The sequence below is a fragment of the Schistocerca americana genome, chromosome 10 (assembly GCF_021461395.2).
Source record: "Schistocerca americana isolate TAMUIC-IGC-003095 chromosome 10, iqSchAmer2.1, whole genome shotgun sequence".
Taxonomy (NCBI): Eukaryota; Metazoa; Arthropoda; class Insecta; order Orthoptera; family Acrididae; genus Schistocerca; species Schistocerca americana.
In genome coordinates this window covers 81663876-81679838 of record NC_060128.1, presented here as the reverse complement: position 1 = coordinate 81679838, position 15963 = coordinate 81663876, and the positions used below count along the sequence as shown (strand labels likewise).

General features: G+C 42.4%; 1 protein-coding gene across 3 annotated transcripts in view; it reads right to left on the bottom strand.

Annotated features, from left to right (window-relative positions):
• Positions 1–15963, bottom strand: part of LOC124552616 — a 145867-nt gene that overhangs the window by 97893 nt on the left and 32011 nt on the right. For all 3 annotated transcript variants that reach the window (XM_047126941.1, XM_047126942.1, XM_047126943.1), the window contains exon 4: positions 2087–2288. In XM_047126941.1, coding sequence (XP_046982897.1) covers positions 2087–2288 — 202 coding nt within the window. The remainder of the gene's footprint in view (positions 1–2086; positions 2289–15963) is intronic.

Genomic DNA, 15963 nt, shown 5'->3' with positions numbered 1-15963 from the left:
CATGATGCGATTTCTGTTCACCACATATCCAAAGAATATGTCGCTTCACTTTACAGCAGGTATAGAAGGTGGTTTCATCACTGAAAATAATTTTATTAAGAAAATCATCTTCAGTTAGGTTCCTGTTAAATATTTCTGCACAAAACTAACTATTTTTTCTTCATCACTTTCTCTTAAAGATTCTCACGTGACACACTGAAAGCTTTGGATCAAGGCAACCAGGTGGATGCAGCGTTTCCTGAATTCCGAACAGCATTTGATTCAGTACCACACCTACATTTGTCAAAAGTACGATCCTATGGGGTATCAAATGAAATTTGTGACTGGATTGAGGACTTTTTCGTAGGAAGAACACAGTATGTTATCTCAGATGGAGAGTCATTGTCAGATGTATAATTAACATCGGGTGTGCCGCAGGGAAGTGTTGGGAACCTTGCTGTATGTTGTATATTAATGACCTTGCATACAATATTAATAGTAAAATCAGGGTTTCTGCAAACGATGCAGTTATCTGCAATGAAGTACTATCTGAAAGTAACTTCAAAATATTGATTTCAGAGTGGTGCAGATTGGGAACTTGCACTAAATGTTCAGGAATGCAAAATTTTCCACTTCACAAATCGAAAAAATGTAGTATCAATGAGTCACTGTTGGAATTGGCCAACTCGTACAAATACCTAGGTGTAACACTTTGTAAGGATACGAAATGGAATGGTCACATAGGTTCAGTCATGGATAAACAGGTGGTAGACTTCACTTTATTGGTAGAATACTGGGAAAGAGCAATCAGTCTACAAAAGAAATTGCTCACAAATCTCTCGTGCAACCAGTTCTAGAATATTGATGAACTGTGTGGGATCTGTACCACATAGGACTAACAGGGGATAGTGAACGTACACAGAGACTGGCAACACGTATAGTCACAGGTTTGTTTAATCCATGAGTGAATGTCACAGAGATTATGAAGAAACTGAAATGGCAGACTCTTGAAGACAGACATAAAAATTATCCTGAGAAAATCTATTAATAAAGTTCCAAGAACTAGCTTTAAATGATTACTCTAGGGATATACTACAACCCCCTACGTATTGCTCACACAGGGATTGTGAGAATAAGATTAGAAAAATTACTGCACACACAGAGGCATTCAAACTATCATCTTTCCATGCCCCATGCATGAATGGAACAGAAGAAACCCCAGTAACTAGTAAAACGGGACGTATCCTCTGTCATGCACCTCACAGTGGTTTGCACAGTACACATGAGATATAAATGTAGACATAGATGTAGCAACAGTTCCAATTCATAGGGTTTGAAAGACAAGCTCTCCCGTAACACCTTCTCCACTGCAACTCTAAGCACATTCAATTCTAAGCAGGCACATGTCACCGATTTACCCATACTATGAATGTAAAACTGCTGAACTTGTTCAACTGCTGTGTCAGAGGTTGCTGGCCGATCCTGACCCGGCATCCTGCGTGAAACAATTGTACTGATTAATAATAGTTTGTCTTTGAGGTGGTGGGTGGATTGTGTCTGAGCTGTAGCAGCAGATTTGGATTCATGAAACCATAAACAACACCGTGCATGCTCTACGCCATTATGCGACTTTGTCATCACTGAATAATTCTTTCACACATGCCACCTAGGGTGAATGTTGGGAACTGAAAGTGTTAGGTGGCAATAGAACTTTAAGATATGCTGCGTTCAGTGCTCTATCAAACATTTCTGTGAGTTACTTACCCTTTTCACATTTAAGATTATTTTTATTTAATTAATTTATAAACATCCTGTACCTAAAAAATATTGTAGTTCAAGAATTGCTTTTACTTGTATCCCATATAATGATCATCATTTCATGCATAAATGGTAATAATAGTAACAGAAATAGTAATAGTAGTATTAATCATCGTAGTAGTAGTAGTAGTAGTAGTAGTAGTAGTAACAACAATAATAAAGTTTTCCAGAGCTGCTTTTTGTTAACAAAATGTATTTCTTGATGGTATTGTAGTCAAATAGCTGTTACTTCCTGCATTGTACTTATTCTACACCAGAGTACGCGACATAGGTGAAAAAGAAGACTTACCGAGTAACTCAGTTTCTGCGTGGCACCAATCTGCAGGTTGGTCAGCTGTCGGCAGTTGGTGTAGAGCGCGCGGAAGACGCTCGACTTGGCCCCCCGCTGGATGAGCACCGTACGCAGGTTGGGCGCATTGTAGAGTGTCTGCACCGCCTCCCGGTCCGTTTTGTCGCCCCTTCGAGTGGCGGAGTGGCTGCAGCACCAGCTCCTGCGACAATGACACACTGCAGACTCCACTTCCACACTGTATCTATGGCACGTCAACTAGAGACACTCAGCAGATTCGGTCAAACAGTTAGTAACTGAGTTTCCAAGTAGCATGCTATTAACATCACCTATGTGCATCACCTAAAACTCGCACTGAAAATATTGTGGAAACAAAGTGCTACTGCTGTGTGGTTTTCACACAACGTATTGGTAGTCTGGAGCTCACATTGTTACCCGAACAACAGATTGTAATAATACTTAGAGTATTTTTTATGCAAACATACACTTTTTTTTAATGGAGCAATGCCTATTAACATTAACCAACTAAAAGAAGGGTAAATTAGAATGTCAGCGGTGTTTGTCACAGGATTCTAGTGTGAGTCATCTACGAGATACTGTATTTTGAAAAGTTCCCACTCTGATACTTGTACAATGCCTGTGGTAGCACAAATTAAAGAACGACAAAGTGCATACGTTAGTTATGTGGATTCTGACCAGTGACATGACGACTGACCATCACAGGTTGAGTTCAAAATGACTACCAGCAGTGCCAATATATGCTTTCAGTCTGGTATGGAACGACTGGTGCACACATGCTAGCATTTCAGTGGAGATATCCGAGCAGGCTGCAGTAATACTTCATTACGTATCATCGAGTGTAGTTGGTACGTCCTTCTAGACAGATTCTTTCAGCTTTCCCCATAGAAAAAAGCCTATAGGCATCAAATACAGGGAACAGACCTGGAAAGGTACAGGCTCTCTGCATCCAATACAACAATTTGGAAACAATTTTTGAAGACATGCTGTAGTGCTTCATGCACTACCAGCTGGACAGCCAACATGTTGTACCACATGTTCCTCCTAGTCTGCAGAGGAACATCCTCTAGCCTATGTGGAAGATGCTCTGTTAAGAGGCTGCGATAGTTGTGCGCATCTAGTGTTCTGTCGAGGAAAAGCGGACCTATTAGCTGATGCTTCACTATCCCACTCCACAGTTTTACACTCCATGGGCACTAATTATCCACCTGACAAAATCAATGGGGATTGTCAACAGTCCAACAGCGCATGTTTTCACAGTTTACCTGGCCATGATTGGTAAATATTGCTTCATCACTAAATAAGACACATGATACAGCCAGAGTATCCTCTCTTAATACCCATCTAGAAAAGTTAACACAGTTCTCATAATCATTTCCATGCAGCTCATGATGGAGAGACGTGATAGGGACGGGACCTGTATCGATTCAGAATGCGTATGACATTTGCCCGAGTCATGCCACTTGGTCGTGCGATCACACAGGAGTTAATGTGCCAATCAAGTGCAATAGTAGCAAGGACATTAATTTCCCCCTCTTCTGTCATTGCTTGTTTCCTTCTGTTACATTTCTGGGTGTACACTAACACTTTCACATGACAGGTTGACGAGGTTGACAAATAATTGACAAGATGGTTGACATCTACTGGAATATCTTGTCGCATACACCATACAAGAATGAACTGCATTCCTCCTACACTCTTCATACACCATTAGCATGTCAGCTTTTTCTACATTGCTAAATCTCATTGTCCATTCGTGAGCTACTGCTTGGACTGTCACACATTGACTGACTAGCATATCGCAGTGCACTCTAAGAACACACAATCACACTAAAAGCAAACATAACAACATTGTACCTAGTTGTAAAATGTAAGCTTTCACCACCGGAAATTTCACAGTTCATAAAATTTTCCATGCTATTATGTTGTGGTCAAATGAATTTCACTTTAAAACCCAATGTTTTTTCCCCATCTGCAGAGGACATTCTCAAGGGGTTGTCACAGAAAACCTAAATCAGGTTGGCCAGACACAGGTTTGAACCATTGTCCTACCAAATGTGAGTCCAACATGCTAACCACTGTGTCGCCTCGCTCAGTCATTCTCAAAGGGTGTCATAACTTTGTTGAATGTCCGATTCACACTCTGGCTCACTACTGACTACAGCAAAATTCCGCTTCACCGAGCTTCCATGCAGTGGTGTGACATCACCTGTACTGAATATGTTAGTGCAAATGGCTGTTGTCGACTTCTGTAATCTGCTAATGCTATCATCCCACGGTGGAAGTCTGGTACAGATCTTCTTCAGCACCGGAATCCAAATGTCATTCAATTTCATGCCCTCCTCCTTCCTATTGGACTTCCTGGGGTATTTTGCAATCTCTATGGCCTTTCTGTATAGCCTTTCATGATATCCACTTGTGGCTGATAGTACTTGAGTCCTATCAGACTGAATGTGGTGGTCTCCTGGGTGCAAGGCATGTTCCACAACAGCTGATCTGTCGTCTCCCCTGTTCTGCAATTGCCCTTGCGCACTTCGAGTAATTTTTTGACAGTTATTTTTGTAGTACACACGTACACCTCCCAACAACTACACGTAATCCTATAAATTCCGCTTTTTCCAGCAGTTGGTGAGCATCCTTGGCTGATTTTTGGTGATCTTGTATCTTGTGTGTAGATTAGCGCAATATTCCACATTTTGACGATTTTTTCCTATGCCGTCACTCATGTCCTTAATGAATGGCAGGAAAACTTCTGATTTCACCGGCACTTGAGAATCATCATAATTTCTACATGGTGGTCTAAACATTCTTTTCACCTTAGTAAATGAGTAACCATTCTTGAGCAATGCACTGGTGAGATGTTTTAATTCTGCTCCAAGCAGCTCTGGTTCACATATTTTCCTTGCTCTATCCACCAATGTTTTATGATGCCTCACTTTTGTTGTGGGTGGTTGTTCAAATTCTGGTGTAGGCAACGTGGGGCCCAAGGTACCATCTTCTTTCTTGAAAACTAGTACGTCAAGAATGTTTAATCTTCCGCTTGCCGCCTCCACCTCGGTAAACTCAATCTTCGCACAGGTCCTGTTCAGATGTTTGTGAAAATGATCAAGTTCCTCCCTGCCATGCTGTGACAAAACAAACATATCATCCAAGTAATGGAACCAGATAATCGGTTTCTTCTTCGCAGTTTCCAGTGCCTGCTCCTCAATTTGTTTCATAAAAAAGTTTGCTATAACCAGATTACTTCACGATAACACACACCCCTGTACGGCACACGTCACAGTGCAGAAATTGCGTCAACTCGAGAATGAGGCACTTGAGCCCTCTCACTATAGTCCTGATCTCCCCCCATGCAATTATCACTGCCTTACCAAGGCCTTGAAGCATCAACAATTCCTGTCAGATGATGATGTGCAGCAGACAGTTACAGACTCCTTTACACAGCAGGACACAATGTTTCACCAAATGGGTATCTTCAACCTGGTGCTCAGCAAAATGATCATTTCAATGCTCTCAGAGGTTTTGTCTGATTGGTATACCAATTCTGGAGACTATATCGCATTCAAACACAAACTTTTTGGTTGCCCCTTACATGTTCATTTCACATTTCATAGCTACATTTATGTCCCTGATTAGAACAACTATTTTCCCACGGTGGAGCACATCTAGAATTAAGAATGCTCTATGTTAATAACATGTCTTGGCAAAGAGATGAAATGCCAGAAGAATCGAGGTGCACTAAAGTTATTTCACTGTTCAAAAACTGAGACAGAAGTAACACAACTAACTACAGCAGACTCACTCTTCTGAATGCTTCTTATCAAATCTACAGCAAAATAATTAATTAAAGGCTCCAAAATGTCTCTGATTCAATTTTATGTTTCCCTATACACCTGTACACCAAGGTTTACACAAAAATACCAAAATAAGAAAAAAATACTGGCAGAAAGCTGCAAAAAGAAATGGAGATAAACCAGGGAGTATGGGGAGGTGTAGTATATCACCAAGACTGTTCAGTATCTACACTGACGACCTGTTCAGGGACCGGATGAAGAACAGAATACCTCAAGTTACGAGGGCAGTTCAATAAGTAATGCAACACATTTTTTTCTCGGCCAATTTTGGTTGAAAAAACCGGAAATTTCTTGTGGAATATTTTCAAACATTCCTGCTTCGTCTCGTATAGTTTCATTGACTTCCGACAGGTGGCAGCGCTGTACGGAGCTGTTAAAATGGCGTCTGTAACGGATGTGCGTTGCAAACAACGGGCAGTGATCGAGTTTCTTTTGGCGGAAAACCAGGGCATCTCAGATATTCATAGGCGCTTGCAGAATGTCTACGGTGATCTGGCAGTGGACAAAAGCACGGTGAGTCGTTGGGCAAAGCGTGTGTCATCATCGCCGCAAGGTCAAGCAAGACTGTCTGATCTCCCGCGTGCGGGCCGGCCATGCACAGCTGTGACACCTGCAATGGCGGAGCGTGGGAACACACTCGTTCGAGATGATCGACGGACCACCATCAAACAACTCAGTGCTCAACTTGACATCTCTGTTGGTAGTGCTGTCACAATTGTTCACCAGTTGGGATATTCAAAGGTTTGTTCCCGCTGGGTCCCTCGTTGTCTAACCGAACACCATTAAGAGCAAAGGAGAACCATCTGTGCGGAATTGCTTGCTCGTCATGTGGCTGAGGGTGACAATTTCTTGTCAAAGATTGTTACAGGCGATGAAACATGGGTTCATCACTTCGAACCTGAAACAAAACGGCAATCAATGGAGTGGCGCCACACCCACTCCCCTACCAAGAAAAAGTTTAAAGCCATACCCTCAGCCGGTAAAGTCATGGTTACAGTCTTCTGGGACGCTGAAGGGGTTATTCTGTTCGATGTCCTTCCCCATGGTCAAACGATCAACTCTGAAGTGTATTGTGCTACTCTTCATAAATTGAAGAAACGACTTCAGCGTGTTCGTAGGCACAAAAATCTGAACGAACTTCTCCATCTTCATGACAACGCAAGACCTCACACAAGTCTTCACACCCGAGAGGAGCTCACAAAACTTCAGTGGACTGTTCTTCCTCATGCACCCTACAGCCCCGATCTCGCACCGTCGGATTTCCATATGTTTGGCCCAATGAAGGACGCAATCTGTGGGAGGCACTACGCGGATGATGAAGAAGTTATTGATGCAGTACGACGTTGGCTCCGACATCGACCAGTGGAATGGTACCGTGCAGGCATACAGGCCCTCATTTCAAGGTGGCGTAAGGCCGTAGCATTGAATGTAGATTACGTTGAAAAATAGTGTTGTGTAACTAAAAGATTGGGGAATAACCTGGTGTATTTCAATGTTGAATAAAACAACCCCTGTTTCAGAAAAAAAATGTGATGCATTACTTATTGAACTGCCCTCGTACAAGAACTGGGCCAGGCAAATTGCTACATACAATGCTTTTTGTCAATGACCAGGTAATGATACAGGACAGTGAAGACAATTACAAGTAGTGATACAGAGATTATACAATTACTATAGCGAGAATGATTTGTGGAACAATTAAGATACAATGCCATACAGGTTGTGCATAGCACTGAACACATTGACTGGACAATAGTAATACAGGTTACAGAATAGGCCAAGCACTCATTTGCGATCACTTAAATAATACTGTTTCTTTGGTTGCTCACCAGAGGTCGTCAGTGGCCAACTCGGGTGGCCTCTATAAGTGGGCCTCTGAACTGTATGGACGCGTCACCTCTGAAATCACAGACATCTTGAATGGAGCTACATCACTCATCCCTTCTACGGGGATGGGAAAACCACATACATACATAAAAACACCAGGCACAGAAAAATATATGGCACCAAAAAATACATAGTACAGAAAACTGCATGGTACAGAAAAAAAGCACTGGTACTGTGAAAGAGAAGCACTGATCTCACAAGACACTGAGATTACGAGTCACAGAAAATGCCGATGATGGCGCTGACATCCATTTCATTGCCCAGCAGTGGCAGCCGCTGCAGCATGAGGTGGGCAGGCACCAGTAAGTAGGGGCGAAAGTGATGAGGGGGCAGGCTGGTGCACCCTGTCCCGCCCCACTCCCCCCCTTTCGTGAGCGGCCGTAGGGTAGGTCCGCGGACGGCAGCTCAATAGCGATATCCTCGTCGAGGTCAGCAGTCTGTGCCAGACGCGTCAGTGAGGGTGACAGATATGATGGACAGCCAGGACCCAGCAAAGAGGGCAGCGACGGCTGCAGTATCAGGTGCAGTGACAGCAGTCGAGGAGTGGGGGGAGGCAGGGACCCCAGGCAGCGACCCCCGCTGTGAGATACAAACAGGCATTGGCGGCAGCAAGAGTAGCACGGGAGGCGTCACACCCTCCGGAACATATCCCACTGTGTGGGGCCACAGCTGGTCGAAGTGATCGGACATCTGCCCATCGGGAATGCGGACGACACACAGGTGCCGGCTCAGCGATGCCAGCGTACGGGGTGTCGGATGCACCGTGTGACGGAGGGTCCGTAGTTGGAAGCCATGTAGCACCTCCACTGGGCTCTTGTCCCGCATCAGAGGGAAAAGGTACGAACTCAAAAAAAGAATGCCCTAAAGCAGCTTTAGGGGACCTGTCAAATATATACTTCAGCACCTGATTTTTAAATGTCCGAACCACGTGTTCAGCCTCACTATTGGATTGAGGGCGAAATGGGGGCGCTGTGAGATGGTGAAAAGCACTAGCCTGACAAAAAGATGCAAATTCTTAAGAAGCAAACTGGGAGCCACTATTGGTAAGCACGGCATGTCCCTCAACTGCAAAAATCTTAGACAGGACAGAAATAGTGGCCGCCACGAATGTGGACGGAGAATGCGCCATACAGGTACATTGGTGTGCACTACGAAGAGTCAATACTAATTCAGGAATGGCCCGTCAAAATCAACATTTAGACACTCCCACAGGCACTACGGTGTCAGCCAAGTGGAAAAGGACGCCTGCAAGGCTGCCTGTTGCTGAACACAGTGAGTGCAAAAATGCTGCTTAATATATTCCCGTGTATACATGGCAGCTCCGTTATGCTCTGGGGCTCATTTACACGGGCACGCAGTGGAGTTTGTGCACGGCATCACGATGGTTACAGACCATGTACAACCCTTCATAACCACGATGTTTCCCGATGGCAGTGGCATTCTTCAGCAAGATAATCAGCCCTGTCTTAAAGCCAGAAGTGTGATAGAGGGGTTCGAGAAACACAATAGTGAGTTCCAATTGATTTGTCAGCCTCCTAACTCAGATATGGACCCGACTGAACACATCTGGGATATGACTGAACGTAGCATCAGAACTCATCATCCCCTCCCTGGAACTTATGGGAATTCTGTGACTTGCGTGTGATGATATGGCACCAACTCCCTCCAGTGACCTACCAAAACCTCACTGTTTCTATATCGAGATGAGTCACCACTATTATCCGTGTGAAAGGTGGACATACCAGCTATTATGTAGGTGATCATAATGCTCTGGCTGATCAGTTTATCTATCACAGACTGTGCATTAATCGTGACACTGTGTGCTGTGTCAAAACGCACGGGTTATGTTCGCCCTTACTAGTGCTGAGCATCCTACACGATAACTCAATAACACCACCTGGGGCTTACTGTCAATATACGTGTACGATGTATTAAGAAAACAAATATATGTTGTAGATGAGCCACAAATGTCTAAGAAAAAACAGGTGGTGAGCCCACGCGACTTCAGCGATGCAACAACTCGTCTTCGCTGGATCCGGAGATGCTGCCTGATTGACGTGCAGCAGCCGGTCACTGTCGTAGAGAACCGACAGCAGCAACGAATAATTAATTAATTGTCAAAAGTTGACATGGCGCTATGTGTTTGTTCATTTTAAATGGTTCCTATGGTATGACAAAGAGTTAGTTCCCATGTCGACCTCTTACCGACTAAGTGGATATATCGGTGTGCGTCTAGGTTAGATAGTAGAGCGACGTACTGCGTGGTGCAGTGAGGCACCGCAGCTGGCGGTTAAGGCTTGGGAGAGGGAAAGGAGTTTGGACTGGTAACACCAGTATTTTAATTTGGGTACACATCACGAATGCAGCGTGGCTATTTAGTCTGTTAGGCCCCTGCTCATATATGTGGCGGTGACGGTTGTTTCCTCGCAAAGCTGAATAACGGAATACACAGAGATTCTGTGGGATTTTTCTGAATAGTGACTGGTGATACACCGGTTTTGGTGACTTTAGGTGCACGACCTATCAATTGATTGTCGTCTTGTGGACAGTTTCAGTCGTAAAGTTTGCTGTGGTAAATCCAGCATGAGCCTGGTTAGAGAGAGAAGTACATTTGTAGGTGCAGAGTTTTTGGGAATCGGTGGAACCGATCTCCCGTCCGTGTTGTACTATTAGTGGTTGCGGCTCGCCCCGAGGTAATTGGGTTGTTAGCCGTTTTGTTGAAGTGGTTTGGTTGTGGTTGGTGTCGAGAAGGGCAAGTCTGAAACACATATTCGCACTTGTTGTTCAAATACCACTATCTTACAGCAGACTTAGAATTGGCTCGTATAAATACGAACTGTTTCACTATATTGTGATAAGAGTGCAATAGTAGTTGAGTGGATAAGTGACGAGAAAATAAAGGAACCATTTTACAAGCAGCACACAGCTAAACAAAAAACAAGTGGCAGAGTTTAAGTAGGGAACTTAGGGGGCCACATACTGTCAACGCCTGAAGAGGTTCAGAATTGTTTTAAATTGTCACTTAAGGTTAGATTTAAAGTGTCGGTGGCATTTAGGGTTTTTGTTTAATTTTTTTATTACTGAATTTCCGTGTTGTGGGGTGTAGTCTTTGATGGCACTCACTCACTTATGTGAATGAAAGTGTGTTGAAATACCTAGAGAAAATAAATTCAAGTTCCTTGGGTTAACATAAACCTTATGTGTATTTAATTAGTATCTGGTGTGTGTATGTGTATTTCATGAGAAAAGAAAAGGTTGAATTCCACAGATCTTAATACCACATTGCAGGACACAAGTATACGCTGGTATTTGTAAGTTTCCCTAACCACGATAAACCTACAGAGGGTAAATATTCTACAAAGTTAAAACTATTTCATTGATGGAAAGTGTGTCTAAGTAAATGCAAGCAGAATTGAAGCTGTTGTAATTTATTATGGAAAGGCAAACAATTACACCAAGGGCAAAGATTAGTAAATCTGTGAAGTGCGTGACACCGTATTATTTACATAGCAATGCTGGGCTAAGTGGAAAAAGATTTAGTGGTAGCATAAACTATTTCAATTCTTATCGATGTTGCTGAAAGCGTCTCAATACAAACTAGTCAAACACGACAGTATATGGAATAGGAATTTTGTAAGTAATTAAAAGAGTTACGATTCTTTTCCAGATATAATGTACTGTGTTGTGAGAATTTTGTTGTGTGGGAGAACAATTGCAAGCTAGTTTGGGCATTTATCTCAACATAATATAAACAGGTACTGTATTTAAAGAGATTTGATGCTTTGATTTGACCGGTAGCTTAGATAACGAGAGTTGTTATCTAAATCGGCCTATCTTGTAATTACTGCTTGATATTGGCGATTATTGTCATCAGAATGTTTGGATATGTCTATTCGTGGTGTAATCGTGTCATTGTTCAATCTCGACGTTGTGTAAAGTAAGGGTGCTGTCTTCCAGAATTCGATATTCGAAGCAGCTGCATAGTCATCGGTTCAGGTTGCCGCTGTAGTAATTATACTACGGATGATCTGTCTTCGATTTGTTCCTTGAGAGTGCGATTACGGTACTAGCTATACTTAGAGTAGGCGCCACGCACTCCACTACGACTGGAATCTTCTAAAATCAGATAGCGATCTGCAGTTATAACATCAACTGTGAAATTAGAAAACTGTACCTAATTAAAGCTGTAATGGTCGATTGGTTCACCCAAGTATTTTGCAAGGCAGGAAGCCATACATTAACGGTATAGTGACATTGGTACAGTACGATCCATTGTCATCATAAGTTCGATATTGGGGACCGCCAGTGGTCGCGTTACAACTGAAGTCGCTGCAGAGGCGAAGCTTACCTGTCAGCTTCTTAAAGGTGACCTGTGGTGTAGCCCGTTCACTGGAAGAAATATGCCAAACGACAGAGCGACATCAAACAGTCTAATTTGGCCTTGACAGAGTCGTGCAACATGACAGGCATCTGCTGCACTTGAAATAACAAATCAGGGCAGGCGGAATCTTTGATGATAATGTGGGCCTGAAAACAAGTAGCACAACCGAGCCCAACGGAAAAACAGACGCAAACTCGGAGCAGAGGGGCTCCAGTTGTTGGTCCGGAACTTGATCTGACACTTAATTTACCTTATTGGCAATGGAGAAATCTATAGCGTTAAACACATTTAACCCGAATACATCTGCAGTATGGGAATGATCCACAACAAGGAAGGTGAGAGGGCAAACAACAGATCTGAAAGAGTAAAGAACAAAGAACTGACCTAGGATCAGAATCTGCTGTTTGATATAGTAAACAAATTTCCATGAAACCTGTGTGAGGATAGGGGAGCCCAAGTCCACGTATGTATTTACGAAAGTCACTACGGATCCTGAGTCCACCTGCATTTTTAGCAGTTTATTAAACACTTGCAAGTCAATAAAAAGTTTTTTCGGGGAAACAGTCATTGTAGAGATACAGTTTATGTCCATCAGTACTACAAGGATGAGTTACACACTCGTGTCACATGAAGAAATACAGGCAAGCCAGAAGGCTATCGTGCAGCTGCTGTTGTGACATGACCTGTTGCTGCTGTGGCTGTAACTGATGCTGTCCCACACAATGATGAGTCTAACGCTGTACTGCTGCAACAGCTTCCCCATCATCCTGAACACTTGTAGCATGCCTAGCAAGGGTTGACTGAGCAACTTCTGATATCTCCCCCCAAGCAGTAATTTGATTACCTGCAGCCTGTGACACTTCAAAAGACTGTGCTATATTGAGCACAACTGTAAGCGTCAGATTATCACACTAAATGGTTTTTCGCTGACTTTCCTACCCGGGGCAAGACGAATAACAACATCATACACCCTGTGATCAGCGTAGGATTTGTGATGGGTACCAGTGACAAATTTACGACGACAGCTCAATCCGTAAGATTCTGCAGACCAGGTATTATAAGGATGGTTTGAGTGTTTCTGAGGATGGTAAAATTCTAACACATCGTAAAGACACGTGTCCTGTCATAGCAATAGGTTGAAAAAATATTGCACATTTTATCAAATGATAAGCTCACCAGTTCTTGCAAAGGTGCAAGTTGGCACAACAATTGATAAATGTCTGGCAAAAGCCAGGAAAGAAACCAAGCCCTACATAAGTTTGCTTCACCCACACGAAAATACTGCACATGTTGGTGGAATCATGTTTTGTAGGAGTCCCAATCTTCAGCTGATAGGTCACATGCTGGAAAGGGCAATGGTTGCACTGATGGGAGAGTAACCTGCCACCAACGTGCAGTTGCCACCTCATCGAGAGTGGCAGTGAGAGCCTGCTTCTGGACAATAATGCGTTGGAGTATTTTTTCCATCAACATGTTTGTCCGGTGACTCAGCACTGACACTAACATGTGGAGAAGACATAACCCTCCCTCACTGCCTCGTTTGCTATAGCAAGAACATATAAAATTTATGAAACATAGTACTTTATAGAGCAACACTGAAACACGTATGTAATGTAGCAGCGATGGTGAGGCATGATAAAATCTTTGACCAGAGAGCCTTTTATCGTGGTTAGTCTGCGCTTGACCGCGCGAGTGTTGCGAGCAGTACGCTAGTAGTCGTCATGCAGTACAGTCTGTCGATAGCAGTAGCTCAGTTCAGTTGCGTGCAGTATGTCGGTAGTAGCAGTCGAGTGCAGTTGTGTGTGTTAGGAGTCGGCGAGCGTCGACATGGCATTCTGGTCAAGATGCTGAATGAGGTATATTGTTAATTAAGGTAATCATCAGATAATGTAAAGTTTATTTATTGTAATTAATTTTCAACAAGTGCCCCAATAATAATTTTCATTTCAAAGCAATATTTTTAACAAAAAAAATCATTTAATTGAACCAACGATTTCCTTCCATTTCCCTTAAAGAAAAGTTTCAGTTAAATTTAAAAAAAAAAAGAAAAAAAATATTATTTGCAATGCAGTTCCTCCAAGCCATGGCCAACAATAAGAGCAGAAATTTGACATGCAGTTATACTGAGGTAAGAATTTAATTCTGATTTTTTTGCACAGGGCCAAAGACCGATATTTCGGTTTAATTGAATTTTCATTGTCACTGAAGTTTCATTAGCACTGAATTGACTTTCATTTTTTGTGAGGAACTTATACTTGGGTCAGATTGCTAATTTTTGTTTAATTGTCATTGTCAGTAGATTTCATTGCGGGAGGTTACACTCGGCTCCCATTTATTATTATATTTTTTGTTTAAATTCTTTTGTGGGGAGGTTACACTTGGCGACACCCAGTCCAGGATCGTATTTCGTTGAGAATCTTTTGAAAAACAGTCAGATATCTGCTCTTATTTGCTTAGATATAATTAGAATTTGGCGCAACGCTTTTACTAATCTTGAGACTTTCTTTCTACAGGTCAACGGCAATTCGTTGCTCTGTTGTATTTGTGTGTTGCTTTTGCATTGTGCTTATTTGTTTTGTGAATAATTGTGACTATTGCGAAAATGCCGCGAAAGACTGTGAATAGTGTATCGCGAGGTATTATGAACGAAATTACCGACTTAAACAATGTGACCGATAGTAATTGTGACAATCCTGCGTTCACTGACAATCAGTGCATTCCAACCAATAATGATGACTTTTATCTTAATGATGAACAAACGAACTCGATTGTGTCTTGTGTTGATTTGACGACAATTGATGACGCGGGGCGCACTATTGTAATGAGCGCTGCCCAGCTTAACACAACTGGTTTACTAAATTCACGTGAGGAACAGACAAATTTGTCTAATGAAAATGGACAGTGTTCTGAAAGTACGACGGATCCATTTAATTCAGAAATAATGACCGACAGTGTACATTCGACTGACAAACCTTTTTGTAAATCTCAAAATAACCAAATGGTTACAGAAAGCGAAACAATTCCAGATCCACCATTAAACAGCACAGAGAATAGAAATGCTGACTTTGAGTCGAATCCAATTATGGCATTGTTGCTACAAATGACTAAGCAGTTTAATGAAAGATTTGATAACAATTCCAAGCAACAGAGTGAACAGGCCAAACACTTAAATGAAAAATTAGACAATAATGACGAAAATCTCAAACAACTTAGTGAACAGGTCAGACAACAGAATGAAAAATTGGATAACAATTCCAGACAGCTTAGTGAACAAATTAGAGCCGTTGTCGCGCAGTGCCACGACACTAAGGAACAGTTGCGCGTGGAAATTGAGGCTTGTTCAAAAAAAAGTAGCGAAGAAATTAAGTCTGTTGCTCAGGAATTAAGGGAATTGCAAACAGCTGCAACAGAAACACTCAGAGACGAAATTAGCGGAGTCGCTAAACAATGCTCTGAAAAAGCTACACAATTACGGGACGAGTTTAAAGCAATGACGGTAGAACTTTCGCGCACAATGGACGCAAAGATAGACGCGAAATTCGAACAACAGAATGCTCAGATTGACGAACGCTTTAATCTTCACATACAAAACAGTGATACGCGTTTCCGCAAATTTATTCAGGATCAAAACAAAGTCAAACGTCAAGTCATGGAAACAATCACTGCTCAAAGACAAGAAGACAAACGTAAAATGTTTGCGAAGGCAAAGACGTATGTAGACAATAATATTACTACAG